The sequence below is a fragment of the Paramisgurnus dabryanus genome, chromosome 19 (genome assembly GCF_030506205.2).
Source record: "Paramisgurnus dabryanus chromosome 19, PD_genome_1.1, whole genome shotgun sequence".
Lineage (NCBI taxonomy): Eukaryota > Metazoa > Chordata > Actinopteri > Cypriniformes > Cobitidae > Paramisgurnus > Paramisgurnus dabryanus.
This window is the reverse complement of record NC_133355.1, coordinates 11,828,102-11,850,677: the sequence shown is the minus strand read 5'-3', so window position 1 is coordinate 11,850,677 and position 22,576 is coordinate 11,828,102. Positions and strand designations below refer to the sequence as shown.

The 22,576-nt window shown below is 35.4% G+C and overlaps 1 protein-coding gene across 1 annotated transcript; it reads left to right on the top strand.

Annotated features, from left to right (window-relative positions):
- Window positions 1-213: 213 nt before the first annotated feature.
- Window positions 214-3,714, top strand: txnl4a (thioredoxin-like 4A). Its single transcript, XM_065288938.1, has 4 exons — window positions 214-347; window positions 622-798; window positions 886-989; window positions 3,323-3,714. Exons 2-4 carry the CDS (start codon window positions 646-648, stop codon window positions 3,492-3,494), a joined length of 429 nt encoding a protein of 142 aa, XP_065145010.1. The 5' UTR covers window positions 214-347; window positions 622-645; the 3' UTR covers window positions 3,495-3,714.
- The last annotated feature ends 18,862 nt before the right edge of the window (window positions 3,715-22,576 follow it).

Genomic DNA, 22,576 nt, shown 5'->3' with positions numbered 1-22,576 from the left:
TACAATGAAAGTGAATGGGGTCCATGAACTGTTTGGTTACAAGCAACAAAAATCATTTAGTTAGCAAAAAAATAAACATAATATTGAAGTAAAAAGGCTGAGTTCACAGATCTACACCATGCTGCTTATATATCATTGTTTTTGAGTAAATTTCTGGAAAGTTCTTCTCGCAACAAAGACTTCTGCTCCATGCCAGAAGAGGGCGATGTTGATATTGAATCCTGCGATAGCCGCCGCCATTGAAGTACTCAAGCGCTAGTGAGCGTTTGATAAATATCCTTAAAAATCATATAACACAAATTTAATCTAAAACCTTGAAGTGAAATTGAAAATTTTAAGTTTGTAGGGTAAGTACTGCAATTCACGTTTCTTTATTTTATTGCCCTATGCGGAAAATAACATGCCGCATATGTGAGGGTTTTCCAGAATGTTGAAAGCAAGTAAGCTAAGAGCTAACTAGAAGTTGAATTGTAAACAATCAGTATAGCATTTTATGTTGTTTATATTTTGTATTCGTTGTGAGAAACTCAGCTTTAAAGGCTTTTTAATCACATGTTAAGATATGTGCCATTTGTACACACGATTATGTTAACACATGTTTCATCTCATCTTTTTTTGTAGAAGTGTATTTGAATCTCAGACACCATGTCTTACATGCTCCCGCATCTTCACAATGGCTGGCAAGTGGACCAGGCTATTTTATCTGAGGAGGATCGTGTGATAGTTATTCGATTTGGTCACGACTGGGACCCTACATGTATGAAAATGGATGAGGTTTTGTACAGTATTGCTGAGAAGGTATTGCATTTGTCAAGCATTCAATTGTTTTGATACAGTAAAATAAGGGTTTGGACATGGAAAAACTAAATTCAAGTGTTTCCTTAGGTAAAGAATTTTGCAGTAATTTACTTAGTGGACATTACGGAAGTGCCCGATTTCAACAAGATGTACGAGTTGTATGACCCTTGCACGGTCATGTTCTTTTTCAGGTAAGTTTAAAGTTGCCTATAATAATTGTTTACGTTATCCCACATATATATGGATCAAAACACAATACTGACTCAAAATCAGATGCCTGCTTTTCAGTTCAAACTCATATTAAAGTGATACTCCAGCTAAATATCAAAATCATTCCATGATTTACTAAGCCTCAAGCAATCCGAGAGATGCATATGTTTATCATCTTTCATACAAACACATTAGGAGCTATTTTAGTGAATGTGCTTGCTTTCCCAGATGTATAACAGTAGAAAACAGGGATCAGGAAACAACTTCTGACTTTTTAAGCCCTAAAAAGTGCATCCAACCTTCACAGAAGTAATCCACATGGCTCCAAAGGGTCAATCAAGGTCTTCTGTTGGTAATCGATGTGATTTTGTTAAAAAAATCCAGATTTATAAACTAAAATAACTAGCTTTCGGTAACGATGCCATCTTGGACTCGCATGATTCACGAGATTCACTGTGCAACGTACCCATGGCAACCAATGCTCATTATGCTAAAACTGTCTCGTTAACCGCACTCCAAGATGGCATAGTTACCAAAAGCTAGTATTTACAGTTTATTAAGTTTGAAATCTTGAGATTTTCGCATTGATTACTTGACGAAAACCTTTATTAACCCCCTGGATCTGTGAAGGATGAATGCACTTTTTGGGGGTTCAAAGTCAGAAGTTGTTCCCTGATCCCTGTTTTCTACCGTTATAAAGCTTGCTAGAGCAAGGACATTAACTACAAGAACTCCAAATGTGCTCATCTGAAAGATGATGGACAAATGTATTTCGGTGTACTTAATGGTGAGAAAACCCAGTGGTAATTTTAATATTTGGATGGGGTATCCCTTTAACTCTTTCCCTGCCAGTCTTTATTGTTTTTATTTTTTTAAAGCTGGCATTGGCATGGATATGAAATGCCAGCATTTTTTATGATTTTCACAAAAGTTTAAATATATAAACTAGGGATGCACCGATATGGAAATTTTGGCCGATACGGATAACTCTTTATATTTGGGGGCTGATAACCGATAGATATATATAGGGCGATAAATATTCATATTAATTTCACAATGAAAACTCCCAGACCGCGGCAAAAGCTGTGTGTTATAGCTGCGTGTGAAATGGTTATTCGTCTTGCAGCGCATATTGAGTTTCTGCACGAGAGCGCCCTCTGGCTTTTGGATGTAGCGGCATTTCACCATTTTTCATTGAGAAGCATAGCAAGCATCATCGGCCGATATATCGGTGCACCCCAGATTTCTCTTAATTGACAAGTTAATGGCTGAGAAAGAGTTCAATTGTAAATGCAAAATTAAACCTAGTCCCTTTTTACATTTGAAGATGAGCCAAGGATATATTTATCAACCATTTATGCTGACAATGGAGCCTTTTGACATATTTCTGATTTAAATCGTGCATATCGCAAGTTTCTAGCCCAAGCATGGTTTTAAGATTTCTAGAGGAAATAAATTTGAAACATCTTTTTTTAATCTTCCTTTGAATTAATTATACTTTATTCTCTCCATGAATATAGCCTTTGAAGCTGGTATGGCGTTAAAAAAGAAAGAAAGAAAAAAACGCAAGTTTCTAGTTATGTCTTAACAATTTGCTGGAGCTCCCTTTGATACCAAAAGTGTTCAAGGAGATTTCAAAAAGCCATGCATTAAACATTAATAGTACTTTAATTCAGCAGAAATCTGAGAAAGCAATAGCTGCTTGAATAGCATTTCAGCATTTAACCAACAACTGCACATCACAGAAGGGTTGAGGCTAATGTAGGTTTAAAGTACCAGTGCGGTTGAATTAAACAGTATCAGACTTTAATCACTGTAATGAGCTTTATGTAAAAGATTAAATGCCACTGAATGCATTTTGTGCAAGTAATGCATTTATTTTATTTGACAGTAAATTAGATTTTTCTGTCCTGTGTGAATTTTTTTTTTTTTTTTTAAAGACTAAAATCTATTTGACATTAAACCTACATAGAACATTGAACAAAGGCAAAATAATTTGCTTTAATTGTTGCCGTGCATGCGTATTATATTATGTGAAGAAAGACATATCAAAAACTTTCCCAATCTACCTCAATTTATCATATTTATTGCAAGAATTAGTAATTTACCATGTGATGAGAAGGCTTTTGTAAAAAGATATTGTGTAAAGTTGTCTTCTCATACCTAGTTTTTGGATTAGCGGGTACACTTGAAATGCTAACTCGGACTTGGTGTTCATATTTACTGTCACAAGTTCCTTAAAGATCATGCTACTTTTAAAATGTGTGATTTTCCTTACAACATGTATATTTATACTTGTGCATGTAAACCCCAGGAACAAGCACATCATGATTGATCTTGGAACTGGTAATAACAACAAGATAAACTGGACCATGGAAGACAAGCAGGAGATGATAGACATTGTTGAGACTGTCTACAGGGGCGCCAGGAAAGGACGGGGTCTTGTGGTGTCTCCAAAAGACTACTCTACCAAATACCGATACTGATCTCTGCTTCGATATTTATTCATTATATCAATTTTTTTCTTCAGTGTCATGGTTGGACAATATCTGTGCATTCAGCAAAAACCTCATCTAGACTGTGTATTGTTTGATTTTTCAACCCATGTTTGAATGTTTTACACTTGCCTGTGTGTGGTCATTTGTGTTTTTATAGTTTTGTTTTCTTTAAATGCCAGTTTATAATAAATGAACAATGATTTCATGATTTCTACTGTTAAATGATTTCTGCTCTTTTTTTAAGCTACAGTTTAGCCTGGCAATGCTTATAAGTTATTATCAGATTAAAATACCGGTATCATGATGACATATACATATAAAGAGCTTAGATGCAAAACCCGTGCATATGACATATATTTATAGCTTTTCCATCGGAGTTCTCTATATAAAGCACCTGTCAAAAGTTTGAAAAATATTAAAATTCTTAATCTGAAGGTTGGCTAGACGCATATTAATTTCTTTCATTAAAAATACAAATATATATATATATATTTTTCAAATGGTTGACTTAAACTGAATATTGAAGGAAAGGCAGATATAGAGTCCAGAATAAATGTGAATTTTTTCAATATTATTTAAACTGCATCTTATGGTGAAACTTCAAGAAGCTTCTTTATAAAATGTCATGTGTATGATTTTGAAAGACAAATGGTGACTATATTGCAGATATAACAGTTTTGATTTATTTTGGATGTTTTGAGTCAAAATTCCTATGGTTGTGTTATTTTGTAGTATTGATGAGTTGACTCTTACTAGTGCAAAATAATGAGTAAGTGTTTCCAAACATTTTACTGTATATATACCACCACTGACCCCTATGTTTCCTATGGGGTGGTTTCCCAAACGCAGTTTAGATTAAGGCCCTACGTTATGTTAGGATGTTAGTTTGTACAAACTTACCTTACAAAAAACATTAGGCTACTGGTCTGCGTCTTGAGACAAAACAATGGCATTGATGTTTTAAGATATGTCAGTGCAAGCTGTTTTCAGCTCAAACTAGCATTTTAGTCTTGGACTAGACTTACGCCCTTTCCAGGAAACTGCCCCGTATTTTTTTTAACAGGGTCATTTTGCCTTGGTTTTAATTTAAGAATTTTTTGATATTTATAGTAAAAAACAATACAAAACACTAAGAATATCGCTGCAGTGTGTTTGTCATTTTATGCATTATAGGCATAAATCATCATTTTAGAAGCAAGCAGCATGAAAATAAGTGTTTGCCTGTCTGTCTTTATGGCTCAAAGCTTTTTTGTGCAGATCCTGTCATTTTTAGGTCTATGGCACATTGACTGGTAATGACTGAATCATGCAATGTCTGTGCACACTCTTGCGTGTTTCTAAAAATGCACATAACATGCATGCACTGCTTTATTGGTTAATTGTAACACAGCTACTTTAAATATTTCTACAGGGCCGAGCAATCTTTGCTTTTGGTCTTTTTCTCTTAATGTCAGAAGATGATCTCCTGTGAATTTGTGAAAAGTTTTGATGTGTTTTGGTTAAGATATTGAACAAAGAGTGCTTTGGAGGCATAAAAGTAAATTTAATCATCTTATGTTTTTTTATTTCTTAGTTGGGTGTGTAAGTCAACCATATCCAACCTTATATTATTTTAATCACTGTCTTGTTACCTAAAACATAACACCATTTTGAAACATGTCAGCAACTCAATGTTAGAACTAAGCCTTCATTATACAATTATAATGAAATGAAAACAATGTAAATAGTATTAATAAAAATGATAATTGTTAATACAATATCAGAGGAAGTAAATGACAATTATGACTTTTTTTGGATGGATGGATGAATTTGTGAATATCTATCTATTATAGGCAGATATATAAACAATATCCACATAGTATAGACAGAATTTTATTGAATTATTACATTTTCTAGCAGGTGTTACAACAAACCCTCTCTTTGATACAAATAACCTCACCTAGGGGGTAAGTTGTAACGTTTGTACTTCTGTCACTTTCCGTGTAATTGTACGATAATGGTCGGTCCCACAAACAAACTTTTAAGTGTTTATTTGTAACAGAGATGTTTATGTTGATTGTGTAAAAAAATTATTAATCTAACATTTTTGAATGAGAGAGCCAAAGTCAAAAAGCATAAGGTTGTGCCCCACTCTTCCAGTGGCGGCCGGTGACTTCTTTTTCGAGGGCGCACGATGAGAAGTTTGTCACAACATGTATGTAGCCGCATCATGTGTGTGTTTCGCAATTTCAAAATATGTGTTCGGCACATTGAGTGTACCTATGTGCATCACGTGTCTTGTCAAAATAAGTGCCTGCTGCAGATGCATCTAAAGGGTTTATGCTAAAAGAGATGCTCGCATTTGCCAGATACTTGCATAATCTCAAGCATAATTTACTGTTAAGGGAGTGTCTTGTGTGTATTTGGTAAACGTGAGCGTCTCTTTTTTTATAAATGGTTTTGACGCGTGTGCAGCAGGTACTTATTTTGACAAAACACGTGATGCACATGGTTCACATGATGCAACAAACACATATTTTGAAAACACGAGCAACACACATGACACTCTGAAAACATATTTTGAATTTGCACCCCTCGGAAGAGCAGTCACAAGTCGCCACTGCGCTCCTCCCTACTCTTTTTGGTTTAAATTATTAGCACATTAAACTGACCTTTCTGCACCACAATTTGGTAAGATGATTTTATATGATTCTTATGATTGGAATCAGGGTATCATTCGTTCATTCAATGTTGTTTTCAAATAAAAAAACTGAAAAAAAGAATTGTATTTTAATGTATTATTTCCATTCACAAAATAAAAAACCAATAGGAATTGTTACTGAGAAAAGTCTTATTGAGGCGGGGGAAGCAGACATGGCAATGTCATCATTAGTAGGGCACAAAGATATAACCATTACCATAATTAATTATCATACAATTTAAAAACTTTCTGCACACCAAATGAGCGTACAAAAATGCTTTGCAATGAGTGTTGGCATATTTTGCAGAGAATACAATTTGAAAAGACATTTAGAGCTGGCTGTGGCTAGCACTACTAATGAGATAAGTTTATGGACTATTTTTGAAGTTTATTGTTAATGATATGTAAGGAGAGATTTGTTATAAATGCATGACATTATGAAAAAAAATAATAAAATTTCAGCCTGCAAAAGCAAATTGTTACTACTGATGATGTGTCCATAATTGGATCTAGAGGGGTGCAAGGGTAGGCTTTGCCCAACATGGACCTTAACCTGAAAATTTACTCCTTAATAAGAGAACAATACTGTTATACAATAAAGAATATACCAATAGATATTTATAATGGCTATACATTTATTAATATTATATAGTCTTCATAATGTTACTTTGTAACATTGACTACTATTGTATACTGGTTAAATCACATGCCAGTTTCTACAGTTTGGTGCATGGGGCTTACAGCACCAAGAATCACAAGACTCATGAAATTTATTTTCGCCCCCACCATTTTTGGATATCATATTTTCCCATTTAGGAGAGATCGAAAACACACACATAAAATTAAACTCTGTAAACACACAAAAAAAAAAAAATTATGTAAAAGAAATAAAGTTTATAAAGAATTTTAAAACCTTTTCGCTTTGGTCAGTGCATGGTAGTGATCAAGAACGTCTTGGACTTCATGATCACTAATAAAAGATAATTGGAAAATAGAACTTTACAATTTTCTTTATTTTATTTTTTACAATGTAGTTTTAAGAAGTAAGACTATGAAAATGTATCAATTTGCAAGAGTTCCATAAGACATAATTCTTCCACCACTGATTTCTACGACTTCATGGTTATGCGCATTCAACATCAACTGGACCAAAGTGGGAATTACAGTTAGAATATGAATAAATAAATTAACTTTTTTTTTCCCAGACGCAATGTCCATTAGAAGGCAACAGTAACAAACATTCGAACGGTAATACAATACACACAAAAAATACTCATTTAAAAGGTATACCAATACCTCCACATACTGATATCGCACCCCAAAAACCTTGGATTTGACAGCAACATTATAGGGATTGTTAATGTACATCACCGCAGTGTTGCATTATGGGACGTGGGCGCCATGTTTAGAGGCACCGCCGACCGCTATGCCATTTAATTGTGGGTGTGTTAAGCTAAAACTAGGTAAACTTGAAGAAGAACCGAAGAAATTTAGGAGTTTGAAAGAAAAAGAGAAGGGACCCTATCGGGAGAAACTAAGTGCTACTGCCAAAAAACTTTATTTGGACAAATAAACAACAGATCCATTTGATTTAGCAGCCCATGACTGGATTACGGATCCAGACGCACTACCTCCGCTCACATATCTGTTATTATTACCTTGTTTTTGGATTGAGTGATACACTTTGCAGGAGTTTAAGAGCTATAAATCCCTTTAAGCTCATAGTAAGATGACATTCTTCTTTCGGAGTTTTATGACGGTTGGCAAACCAGCTAAAAGATATATGCCATTTACTTACAATGTATACGTATCTTAATGAATCTATAAAAAAATATCCGTTTTATTCTGTGCAATGAATCAACACATGTATATAAGATGGCTCTTCTGTTCTTGGCCAAGTTATTAAAACAAACAAAATGCTAAATATTCAGCTAACGTTATGTTATTTCAAAGAGTCACAAGCAGTGGGTTTGAGCAGTTGCATTTAATAAAAAATATTTGTTATAATCGTCAAAATTGTCTAAAGATTTATTTTTATAACTCTTGTGGTTATGTTGATCAGAAATGAATGAATAACGTTACATAATTTACATTTACAAGTTAGTTTGACAGTGTTAGCATAAAAACAAGACAATTTAAGTGGTTCTGCTTTTATTAATCACAAATTACTGAATGACTGAAAATGCAGCAAACACACTCTATAGCTGATGCAGGGATTTTTTTGAAAAGTAAAAGTTTTTTCTCCTGATTGCGGCAGGCAAACCACGCGATCCGGCGTCTTTTCGTCAGCTCCTCCACCGGCTTCCCCCAAATAAAAGCTGAAAAAACGTATTCCGTTGTTCAGTTTCCTCCCTGAACGATCGTGTGACCTGCTGTGGCAGTTCTTGATCGAGCAGTACTGACTAAACATATCCAAGTTTATTAAAATCTCGACAGAAAATACAAAAACAACCTCCAACACACTAACTCAAATACAGCGGGATAGGAGGCGATCCTGCAAATATGGCGGATTACTCATAATGCCACACGGCGTGACGTCAACTCCACATTCCCTATAGGTTAATGGTATTCTGTGACACGTCCAGCTGACAAATAAATTTGTATATCAAATTTGGAAAGGATTGAAGGATTGAACTCTTGCCAATAAGCTTTCAGCAAGATCCTCATACAGTGAAGCAACCTGTAGCTTACAGGCTTTCTTTTATAAACCCAAAAGGGTGCAGGATAAAAGTACAGTATGCTCTAAAAAGGTTTATCTTGATCCGAACAATTTTCTCACCACCATCTTCTTGAGAATATACATTGTTGCCAGGCTGCATATAGTCATCACTCAATCATAAATGATATACATCAGTTTATTGACTAGGAATTACCTAGCATAAAACAAGTCTTAAAATCACTTAAATCCCTGTCAGTGTAATTTGTCAATATTACTGACGGCCTTCGGGTTTTTTTTATGCGTCACCGTTTTACAATCAACCTCTTTGCAGACTTGTTCGACTTCATTCGGCGCCGCAAGAACAGACAGCCAGATGACGCCAAAGATCCGCGAGAGCGATTTAAAAGCATACACCTCCGTATGATTTCGCGAATCGCTCTCGCGGTACTTTGACGTCAGCCGGCTGTCTGTTCTTGCGGCGCCGCATGAAGTCGAACAAGCCTACAGTCTGCTAGGCAGCGATTCGGTTAATTTTGGTGCTACCATGCTCTCCCGTTTAAATCAGCACTGGCAAAGTTCTCACGTCACGTGGGTGAAAGTGAGCACCCATTGAATGGGCGTTACAAACGGTTCAATCGAGGGGGGGGGGTATTTTTATGTCTGATTTATTATGACAAACTTATATTTGATTAGGAACACAATTATTTTTACAAAATAAATAAATTCGACAATTTTTCATTTGATCTTCGTGATTTTCGTGTTGAAACATAGAAGGGGGGTAACTGATGGATCTGAATATTCTGAATACCCCCCACAAACAAACTACGCCCCTGCCTCTGTCACGTAATTATTTGCACCTGGATCACACCGACCTTATTTAAATGCGATATCAATTAGTCAAAGGCGTAGATGTTATGCCCGGCTCCTGACTGGCACGTAACATGATATTAAAGCGGATTTTTCCAGCATTATTGATAAGTTGGGAATTTGTATTATTTACATTAGCCCATATTAACACAGAAAATGCAGAAATAGAGTCGCTTAAAGCAAACCAGTATCGCGTAGACGATACAGGGTTGTACGTGAGAATCCCCGACGCACGAAATGAGAGCCCCAAACGAATAAGCAAAACTTCAACGCGACCAAATGACCCAGACGATAACTTTTCGACCAAATCTTCTTTCAAACGACATGCATGTTTGACGGGCCACGGCTGGGATAATAAGTTTTGGAATGATGACTCAAACCAAACTACACAGAAGAGTCCCAAACAAGATGATTTTGAGGAGATTCTCGATGGATCTAAATCAATCACCTGGCAACACCTAAAAAGTAAGAATCTGTGCTAATATCTGTATGCTAATTTGAAAGTACAACTGTTATGTTTAAGTAATATATTGGTCAAATCTGTTTATAAAGCGTATCAGAGGAATTGGAATGGAGTATCGGTCTCTGAAGTATATCAGCCAATGTTTCATTGTGGCAAAGATGTCCTTTCTATCAAGTTTGCAATGACCCGGCACTCAGATCCACACCTGATGATCCGTGAGTACATATTTGAATACGTGAATCTCGTTTGCACACTTTTGAATAAGGTCTCGCTCATTAACATTATACATGAACTAACAGGAACGAACAATGAACTAAATGTTTTACAGCACTGATTAATCTTGTTGTTAAATGTAGGTAATGCAAGTACAGTTGTTCGTTAGTTCATTGTGTAAATAGGCATGTTTGATTTTAAAATGTGAATTAGTACATGAAAAAACATGTTAAAATAATTAATACTGTTTAGTATGAACACATTTTGATCCTTTGCTTAAAACATGCTGAAATTGAAATTTGTAAACAAACCTTAAAACACAAGTTTAAGCAGATAGAAAGAAAAACTTTATGTTGGCTTGACAAAGCCTGGCCTCAGTATTTTAAACAGTTGATCAGAAGTTGGAATTTTTAATAAGGCTGATTTAGTAGTCTAGCTGGCTGTTAGCATGTTTACTATAAAGTTAGCATTAAGCATGAAGCTAGCGTGATTAAACGTGGTTTAGCATGAAGCTGGTGTGGTGCTTGCGTGGTGCTAGCATCAAGCTAACATGATGTACAATGAAACTAGCATGATGTTAACATGAGCTGTGTCTGAAACCCAAGGCAGCTGCCTTGTTGCCTCGCTGCCTCATGAGACAATGACTTTGGCGGCATCAAGGTAGTTCAGAGAAACGCAGACAACCTTCATAGGCATTGTAATTGAATTCTGTTTAAAATATAAACAGAACGCCTGTGTGGTCACTAATTGCATATTTGAAAACTACACTCTAAAAATTTGGGTTAAAATTAACCCAACTTGGGTTGTTTTGTAACCCAACATGGGGTCAAAGATGGACAAACCCAACCTTAGGTTATTTTAGCACAACATGTTGGATTGTACAGTCAACCTGACTCTATGGGTTGATTTTTTTTTAACCAATCTGTTGGGTAGATCTAACTTTTTGTTGGATTGAAACAACGGTATGTTTGGTTGATGTGTTAAAAGCTGTGCAAAATGTTTTTTTGGTGGTTTGAATTGCTTTCATATCTTTCATTGTGGTGTCTATAAATAACAAAGCATAGATTTAATTAAGCAAGCGTATAGCCCATAAACAATAAAAAAGTACGTATCCCTACACAAAACATAAAATTTATGGTTAAAATTATATTGGTGTATTTCTTATCTTTTAATCTAAAATGACAGAAACAGAGTTTACATTACAATTATATCAAGTAAAATAAGTTGTACAAGTAAGGGATAATGTATACAGTAGGCAGCAGGTTATTTCAGAAATAAGCCTCAACTGTGCATTCAGGACCCAACGCAAAGCATGCTGAATGTTGGTCCCAACTAGGGCTGGACCAGAATATTCAAATATTCGTTCCATGGGTTGACATTCGATTTTAGGTTTAGAGATTCTAATATATATATATATAAATATTTTGCAGCGTTAATGCAGAGCTTTTGCCAAGCAGGAAGTGCGCTTCACGCTCCCGCTCTATAGGTGGCACAGAGAGACCAACATCCATAGCCAGCAGCCACCAAACGCCACCAGTACAAGAGATCGCCTCGGACGGAAAGCGCGCTTCCTGCTTTGGCATTCACGCTAATAGTGTTGTAAATAACGTTCAGTTTCTTGCAAAAACTGATTGATTTGCTTCACAAGACGTCAATGTCACACCGAGTTATGGGGGATTACTTTTGTATTGGATATATATGCTTTAGCTCTTAAAGTGTGCAGATCGGTTGACTTGCATGAGGGAGCACTGGGGTTTCTGCAAAATATCATCTTTATTGTTCTACTGATGAAAAAACACATTGGATGGTGTAAGCATCATGAATAAACTTGATTTTGAAAGTATGCTACGGTTTTATTACAGTTGTTGAACTTCGTTCATTTATTTTTGTTGTTTTATTTAAATAGCCTACCCTTTACGTTGTCAGTAATTACTGTGCTGCTAATTTCTGATACGGGAATGTTTGTTTGTTAGAAAAATATTCGGCTACTTTATTGAAAGTATTGCTCTTGTGTTTTGTTTCACTAATGCTGTTCTCGCAGGACGCGTGACAGGCACGCCGCTTCCGGCTTGCGCTGTTCTGTAGTATTTTTAAAGTTTATTAATTCTAAACGTGTCATGTACATATTGCATGGAAAAAAAGGCACTACACTCCCTTGGGTCCTCCCAGACACACACGTGCACACACACACACACACAGAGATTCCTGCCTTTATTAAAGAGAAAAATATGTTCAGCCCCTCCTTCCGAATATTCGAATATTCGATTTGATTTCCACTAGAGCTTCGAAGCTCAAAAAATGGTATTCGGAACAGCTCTAGTCCCAACCTGTTGAAAACCGATAAAAAAAGATCCAGCATTATTATACAAAAACAAACAATTCATATTTCATACTCAAATGTACAATCTACTTTAATTAAAATGTATTAATTTCTGTTTTATTTCAATATCCTTTCAATATACCCTTTCTTAATGCCAATAACTCAGTAATTTCAGACTCTGCCACTTCCCTCTACCTGACAGTAAGCCCAATTTTTAGATTTTACATCAACTGGCATATTTCCCCTTATTACTTAATATAGCCAACGCAGGCACACGCTGAAAAAGAACCACTGTTTTAGGTTTCTTGCAAAGTTTACAATACTTCCATTAATTACATGCTAAAATTCAATAAGGGACTTAAAGGTGTCAAAGAATGCATTGCAAATGTTATTGTTTGATATTTACATAGAAGGTATGGAACTTTATTACAGGTGCTCTAAGCAAATCTGTTTATATTCACTTGTTGATGTTCAAAGTGTTGTCAAATAAACGTAGCTATCCATGTACAGAACTCTTATTTATCTATGCCTAGGTAAATACAGTTTTGCACCTTACATCTGTAAATACAATTTTCTTTCCCTCCACTTTTGTAGGAGTGGGCAAAATGACAGGAAGCAGTCTGAGTAGAATTTTACCATGGGGTTCTGTACAGATTAATGTTTAGTTTAAGTTAGACACTTTATTGTCAATACTCAAAGAACTCTTGTATTCCCAAATGTACCTGGAGGTGATTTGTTGACGTTCCTGGTTCCTGGCTGGCAAGTTGCAGGATTCTGTCTTTAAAATGCAATTCCAAGTTTTAAATAGCTTCTCCGCATGGTCATGGAATAACACAGAAGTCTTGTGAAATCTGAAAATGACAAATCATGCATTAACATTCAATAAAACTTCAATGTTAATCCATGCAAGATTGAATAGTATATATCCTAGCTTGTCAGTGAACTACGGCTGTGTCTAGCAAATGAAGCTTTATCTGAAAGCAGGTGATGGCAATTTACTACTAATCACAAAACTGGTTTTACTAATAAGATGCGCCTGACAATTAGTTGTACTTTTTAAAATGACATACTCACAGCAAAATAAGCAGGTATTCTTAATAAAGAGATGTTTGATATGCCTAATTGTAATTTCAACAGATAACTTTGAATAATAAGATAAACAAGAGCGTTTTCATGTTACCTGTAAAGTATCAGAACCTCCAAGTTCCATTCTTTTAGCTCCTCCTGAACAAAATTATCCATCACTTATCCGTCTCTACACAGTCTGTGGTAAAAGAACCAGAACTGTGACTTAAGTGGGCATAATTTCTTGGATATAAAACCATTTAAAAAAAAGACAAAAATGTGACCAAATGAGTTCACAATATGTGACCCTGTCTGTGAACATAATCTAAAAATGAGATTAGAACCAACAATTTGATTTCCATCACTGACTTCAGTCTTACGTGATGTTACTTGGTCAAGATTAGCGATACCAACGTTGTATTTTCACAGAATGTTCACTTTAAGTAGGATGACTATAAAAATGACTTTAGCTGGGTTTTTACCGACTGGGTCACATAACTTACCTGACTTTCAGCACATGTTTTATTATTACTGCCTCAGTTGGACAATCTTATTAACAAAATGACAAAATACACAAACATTCTATTTTAGGCTATTTTTGTCAAGCCAACATAATAACTATACAGATTTAATGGAGGGAAGGATATAAGAGAGAAGTTAAGCAGGGCTGCATTTTTTGTAATTTTGTTACATATAAAAGAGCTTTTAATGTATGGTTATTGTGAACGAAATCCTAACAATAATAATGGGTAATCCTTTCACCCCAGTTTTTGTTATTGTCATGAATTTTGATATGTTTTTAGAAACAAAAGTGGCTGGCTCGCGCGCGCACAAGCAGTGCAGATGCATAAAAAGGAGTCATGGGTCGTCATTGTTTTTGAGGATCCTTTTTAAAGAGTGCTATGTTCACAACTGGGTAAGAATCTTTTACTTTAGACTTCTCTTGTCTTATTCTGAAAGTAAAAAAGCTGTATACATATAATAGAAGTGCATGGTGAAGGTATTCCTGTTTACACACGGAAATTTGAAGTTCTTGTTAAAGCACACAATTCAGATTTTAATTATTTGACCTTAAATTACTCAACATAATTAAATTAAAATGTTCATTATTTTTGGTTGTTATCAATATAGAAAATGTTGGTGAATATCACACTGTGGAATAGTTGTATCCATGTATCTGTCTTTTGAAATGTTAATAAATTTAATAGATTTCTAGCATGATACAAGTTAATGGTTCTGATATAATTTATACAGCCAAGGTAGGTAAACAGTGTTGTCATGCTCCTTGGATATCCCTTCTAGTTTTTTTATCTTTTAAAATTAATTACTGTGGTAAGTGATGGTGATCAGAACATTTTGTTAAAGGCACAATATGTACGATTTTTTGCAGCAAAATATCCAAAAATCACTAGAATGTTATGCATTTAATTTGTATACTTGCATTATCCCAAGAATTTGAATCCAGATAAATGTCCCATTTTAAAAAGGTATTGTGTCCTACCTTAGTTGCTTGTCAAAGACACAAAGTCTGCATTTTTCTTGGTTTGCGCTTTTGCTGCTGTAGGAATCACAGATTTCTTTGACATTCATATGGTGCTGCGCAGGCCGATCAGTGTATGACATCAAAGTATTGCAAGAGCGATTATAATTGCAGTACTATCGAGACGCTCCTCCGTGACACTACAAAGCTCGACAATAATGATAGCCCAATGGCAAGGAACTGTCACTAGCCTGATCGTGCCAGTGTGGCACTGTCACTAAAATTTATCATTTGCTTTGGAGGCATTGCAAATTTAAATATTGCAGTAAAACATGCAAAGAGTTCACATTTTCTTGTGTAATATTGCGACTTATTTACCCCAAATTAATTCAGAGTAAACTGTGTCAGTTTTGTGTAAATATAAACCGTTCAGGAATTAAACACATGGATAACAGTATATTGGATATGTGCATTGTTATATTTATTCATGCTGTTGCTCATAGTGTGATTATATTTTATTAGGTTTGCTAGTAGTTTTTGGTGTAATAACCTTAAGATTAGGTGTCAAAACAAAAATTAATAAGGCCTGTTATTATTTTTAAAGTACTTTTGTGGTGAGGCCAGGGAAAATTTTGGCAGGGTGGCAAGTAAAAATCTGAACCACCAGGAAAAAAAATCCTGGTTAAGCCCTACTCTACGAGTCGCAATTCACTTCCTTGATGTTACTATGGCCCAGTTGGTAGGGCATTGTGTAGCACCACAAAGGTCATGGGTTTGATCTCCAGGGAACACATACTAATAAAGTGTATATCTTAAATGCATCATAAGTAGCTTTGGATAAGGCACTCTTTAAGGAGGTCGTGTCACTGCTGCCATGTTTGCAATGCCTCCAGGTCTTGCTTAAGTAAGCCCTGTCAGACACTGCGCATGCGCAAAAAACGTCCAACAGAGGATGTTCTTCTTTAATGGTTGAGGTTTGGCTAATTTTTACTGGAAGGCGGGACTAAAGCGTCCATATTGATGATCTCCCCCATTCATAGCAATAGCAGTGATGCATCTTAATATTAAATTTCTTTTGATAAGACATCTGCCAAATACATAAATGTGACACTTCAATGTCATGCACTGATTGTTCTTTGCAGTGGAAGTAGTATTTGTTCTCGTGTGTGTGTGTGTGTGTGTGTGTGTGTGTGTGTGTGTGTGTGTGTGTATATATATCAGTGGCGAAGTTACAGACCTTGCAGTGTGGCCCACCCAAGCAGTAGGCCAGGTTAATTTAGTTGACAACACAAATAATATTTTAACAAATAAGCAAATCTTGTGACACTTTAAAATTATATTATTAATAAAAAAATTAAATGTCAGCTCCTGTGGTAAATGGCAGGCAGTTTTGGTTGTTTGCCCTCTCCCTAGAGGGGCGTAAGATGGTCAAAGTGAAAAATCAAATGTGATTTGTTATTGTTAGTTCTGCTTACGACATAGAAACGTAAAACCAAAAGATCTGCATGTTCGTTCAGCAGAGTGAAGCAAAATTGACATCAGGATAGCAAAGGACACCTGCATTCATGAGCTACATTTGCCGCAATGTCATCAGCCAGATAGCAGAGGTACAATGTTCAGGTAGAGGTACAGGTAGAGACAGTCGTTTGTGGAAAAAAATTGGCAACAAATTTTGCTTGATATTGTTTTTTTTTGTGCCAAACTAGATATTCCCTTATGAGCACTTATTGCTTTGCCAATGACATCATGCAGTGTTGACTGTTCTCAAAAACAAAAAAACAAAAAAATCAATGCAGTCCTCTGATCTTCCTCTGCTCGCCTGAATAATTTGGCTGTTTCTCAATATGCATTCTTCAGCGATCTTGCATCCTTGTGTTCTCGCTCTGTCATCATTAACCGTCGAAGTTCAATTCAAATTCTCAAAAACTCAAGTAAAGAGGATGCATTAAAATACCCGGATGTGTTCGAGGTTGCATCAAGTGCAGACTTGCGCGCCGAAATCGCTTTATGCCCCAGAAGTCATTGTGGCAAAACAATGGAGGAGGAAGGAAGAGCTACGCACAACTTTAAGTTGTTAACATGTTATGCATTAAATACATTTAAAAAAAACGCAAATTTTATGTTTAAATGTATGATTTATTTGCATTTAACAACTAATCTTAATTGAGTTTCTTATTTTAGATTATTATTATTTCTTGACAAGGTATTTGAAATATTTGCGTGTTTGCCATTACAAAATGACATAATAAAAAATAAAATTAGTGCTGGGCAAAGATTAATCGCACACAAAATAAGTGATTTTCGACTTGTGTGTGTGCTGTGTGTAATTATGTATATATAAATACACACACATTCAAGTATGTATGTATTTAAGAAACATTTACATGTGTATATTATTTATTTTTATTTATTTTATATTATATATAAATAACAAAATGTGTGTGTATATATATCTCACATGTACACACATCTCAATTCTCACAAGTGTGTTCTGTGTTCTTGCCACTTGAGTTCGTTCTTCCAAGGTCGCCTGGCAAGACCACCTCCATGAGAACCCAAGTCCGTTCTATGCGTTAATGGAATTAAAAACAGCCTTTGTTTCTACTCTCCTTTGAACTTTAAGGCTTAATATTATTTAAACAGATGAGTTACAATAAAATCCACCCCCTTGTAGTTTTCATGAAAGGCAAACTAGGCTATATAGACCAAAAATACTTTTTGTACCAGGCTGTAAACATAATATTTTCTAGTGTAAATTTGGGAATGTTAACATGGAAATTGACTCCCTTTTGGATCCTGCCTCGAGCGGTCAGTCGATGAATTGCAGTTTAACCCAGGTGAAAAAGTAATACACTTCCATAGTGTACTTAAAGTGCTTTGCTTTCTCACACTAATTTTGTACTTAATATACTAAGTAATCTTTAGTACTTCTTTAGATGTACTTAAGATCATCTAAATCAGTAATTCTCAAAGTGTGGTCCAACCCCACAGTGGTCCGCCAAAAGATGAACTTAACTAGGCAAGTGTTTATACAATCGTCACTTATTTAAGTAGATTTTTAATGCACTTGCAAACCTGTGATATCAGTTCTTGCCTTTGTTTTAATAACCTAAAAATGGATCAGTGGCTAAACCAAAGAGGAGTCAAAATAAAAAGATCAAGCGTCAACTGAGAGCAGCTAAAATCCACAGATCTATTAGTTTTGTAATATACTAGTTTTTGTTTCATGTGTAAAATCCCTGTAATTTCAGTAATTTTGGACATTAAGGGGAAACATTTTTTTCAGTATTTTATTGTTACCATAGTAACAAGGGGAAACCATAGACTTCATATGCCCACCACCTCAGCTTTAAACTAATGGCTCTTTGGAATGACATTAAGTGGGACCTAGGCTGTTATAGTATGTTTAATTGCATTTTTTTCACATGTGCAGTTTGTTGTTCATGCTGCAACTCATTTCACATTTACTTTTTCAAATAAAATAAAATTCATATAATAATTTCTGAACATAGCATTGCATTTGTTTAAAAAAAATTAGTTTTTGACTTAAAACGGTTGCATATTAAACTTAAACTTAGCTCATCCTTCCTATTGGGGGAGATTTTTGGGGGAGTGTTAGATTGGGATTCTGTTAGGTGGTCCTCAGAAATAAATTGGAAGATAAAGTGGTCCTTGGGCTGAAATTGTTTGAGAAACACTGATCTAAATGTACTTCACTGTGCTATTTTGAGACACCATAAATATGAACTAAAATGTTCTAAAAATGTATTTAAAAAAGTATTTGGGTACCACTTGTAGTAAACTTGAACCCATCTTTTGTATGAAAGTTAAGTTCAAGTTTAATACAAGTATTAAAGATATAGCGGAAGATTTTCGTTTTCCGGGTGGATCACCACTGTTATTGGTCATCCCAGATGTCAATCATTCTGATTATATGTTGACGTATAACCGTCGCACGTGCTCGCCTCTACGTTCGCTTTCTGCACATGCGCACTTTCACGTGTATGTGTGTTGTGCTACGGTTTCAACCATTCATTGAAGGTCGCGTTCTCACTGTGTTTTTTTCAAAATGTCTGAGGGTCGCAAGAGAAAGTGTCTACGAATTGTATGACAAGAAGAGAAAGGACTATAAATAAAGAAACAAGACCAGATGTTTATGGGAGACTATTTCACACGCTGGCGTGAGCTAAAAGGACAGGTTGGGCTTCCCACGCGAAGTTTCTACTGGAAAGGTACATTTTGTCATGCTATTTGGAGAAATCCATTTAAAATCATTGCTGGTAAAAGTTGATGTAAGCTATGATTTGCGATGCTAGCCCTGGCACAAGTCACGAACCGCACAGACACGGTAAACATGCCGACAGAAACTTGTAAACAGAGCGAAGAGAAGAACTGAGCTCCTGCACGCTCTCCCTCTGTCTCGTGCACGCGTTTAACAGGCGTTCCCTCTTGGGAGCATTTTTTAAAAAATATCGAGGGGCGGTTCTTTTAAATAATTCGGGAAAATCTTCCGCTATACCTTTAACTAAATAAATTTTTTAATACAGAGATAGTATGTTAAAATTGCATTTTAGTTCATATTCATGGTGTCTCAAAATAGCACAGTGAAGTACACTTAGATAATCTTAAGAACATCTAAAGAAGTACTAAAGAAGAATTTTTATTATGTTAGTAGAAAATTAGTGTTTGAAAATAAAGCACTAAGTACACTATGGAAGTGTGCTACTTTTTCACCTGGGAAGTCACTTTATTGAGAGATCAGAAGGTTGCCCCTTGGTTTGAACGTGAACTGACAGATACACGTAATCATGACGATATCATCTTAATATTTATGCAGAAGCCCCGTCATCTCAATGTAATGTAGTACATGTAAAGGTGAGTTCAAACATTCTCTTAATTTTTATTTTATTATTATTATTTTTTTAAAATCTGTTTATTGAACTTTCACAAAAATATACAGGAGAATCATGAACAAAATTTTTTTTTTTTTAAACCCGACCCACCCCCCAAAAGAGCAAAAACAGAAAAAAGAAAAAAAAGTGGGAAAACTATATTAAAGTATATTAAAAAAAAACTGAATAAAAAATGAAAATAAAATGAAATAAATAATAGTAATTAATTAAATAAATGAATAAAATGCTCAATACATATTGAAAAGCAATAAGTGTCAAGACAAATGTCCAGAGTATACACTGTATATTGGAGCATAAAAGTTTTTTAAAAAAACAAAACCTTACAGCTTTAAAGTGTATATATACATATCCACACCCACTTCTAACCCGAATCAAGCCAAGTGCACATTAACTTAATACCTATGTTGACATTCTAAGAAGTATTGATATTTTCAGAAAGATAGGGTCTCTTAATTTTTATGTTGCAGGTATTTAAAAGGTGGTTTGGACTTTTTGAAATGCGCTGCCTTACATTTTTGACTCTTATTATACTCTAAGCTTTGCCCACCCTGTATTATAAAGACCCAGCCACTTAAAGGCGCTCTAAGCGAATAATGTGCGACGTCACTTCCTGTTGATGTTTGAACTGTTTTCAAACAGACAGAGCGTAGCTAACTCCTCCCCCTCCCCCTCCCTTCCGTGCTTTCATGAACGCGCCCAACCCCCACCCCCAAATCCTTCTTGTCGTTTATTGGCTGGAATACTTTGTTTTGTTTTGTGCTGTTAGGTTTGGCCATTTGTTGATATTGCCGTTTGTGAAGCCTGGGCTATCTACAGAGATCGCGTTTTTTTACAGTTTGATCAGCGGACAGGCAGCAAGCAGATAGTGAGGAGATGTTTCCGGTATGTAACAAAAAATGTTTTATGGTCTAAAACGCTTCAATTCGCTTAGAGCACCTTTAAACATTTCTGGCCTCGCCACTGATATATATGTATATGTGTATATATGTGTATATGTGTGCGTGTGCGCGTGCGCGTGCGTATGTGTATAATATATAGTATAATATTTGTAACCTTTAGCTGCTAAAATACATATCTTGTCTTTAAAGGGACACTTCATCCATTTGCATAAAGCTTTGTATAGTTAGAACCCCAGTCATGTTTTTGAATGGTTATGCATCATTTTCTCAGTTGCCGCTGAGACAGGAGAAATACAGATTTCAGTGTTGCACTTCCTTCTTAATGTTTGATTAATGATTAATGTTTCTATGGGTGAAATGCTCCTTTAAGGAACAGATCAACTATTAACCAACATTCTAAATAATTCTTAATTTCACAGATTAGAGGCGAAAGGAAATACTTTTCTTCAAGAGTGCTTTACTTTGATCGCCTTCTCTTGAGGAATTTGTCTGGCATCGCCACTTGTCATGCTAACATCCTACCTCACAATATGCCTTCTACTGAAGCATCACCTGAAGTTGTTTGTGGAAAGTCATATATGAGTGTGAAATGGCCATCCAAGATGATAATAAATGCAAAAGTGTTTGGTGAGTGCTTCTTGCTGATCTACAATTTTTGTAGGTCTTCCTAACTATATATTGAAACATTTAACGCTTATTCCAGACTACACCTGCAACAGTTTTTACTAAAAAAGCTCTGTAAACACAGCTATGACAATTTAGGTTGAGTTAGTTGATGTGATTGTTGCAAAAAATATTTAAAGTATTTACAGTTGACAATATTTTTAAACTAGTTTAAACTAAACAATACATGAAGTTAAAAAGCTATAATTTTTAACAAGGTATGCCCATGCCTGAATCCTGTCCAGTCCTTTGGAAAAATCAACATAGTGTCTTTGTGAAAATGAACCACTCATCAACTGAGGTATGACTCTATCGATGTACATTTGAAACTTTAAGGTTCTTTTTTGTTGAAAAATCTTACATGTTATAAACTAATTTATGCCATGTCTCTAAAGGGCTGTATTGTCCAGCTGGATTATCTTGATATGACTGGAGAAGAACAAAATATCACTGTATCCTGTGTTCAACACAAAGTCCGATTTGAAAGATCTGTTCGAACACAAAAACGGGACTCATTTGATTTTACTGCTGCTCCAAGTGTTGTCACTACCACAGAATTTAAACTTCCACCTGGTTTAACAATGGGTGAAGATTTATATTTTAGATCAGATTTAAATTTGGATAATTTTGACATGTGGGATGTTTATGTCATTCCTACAGTTCCTTCCCATCCGCTTGATAAAACTCTTACAACCAAAACAGCAGCAAGTACGTCTAAACAGCCAGACTTAATCACTGAATTTGTGAGTTCTACTGGGGAAGCAGATGTAGATGTTTGGCCAGGTTTTGATGAGTATGATCTGTGGGACCTTATTCCCACAGTTCCTTCTAAGGAACTTAAAGAAACA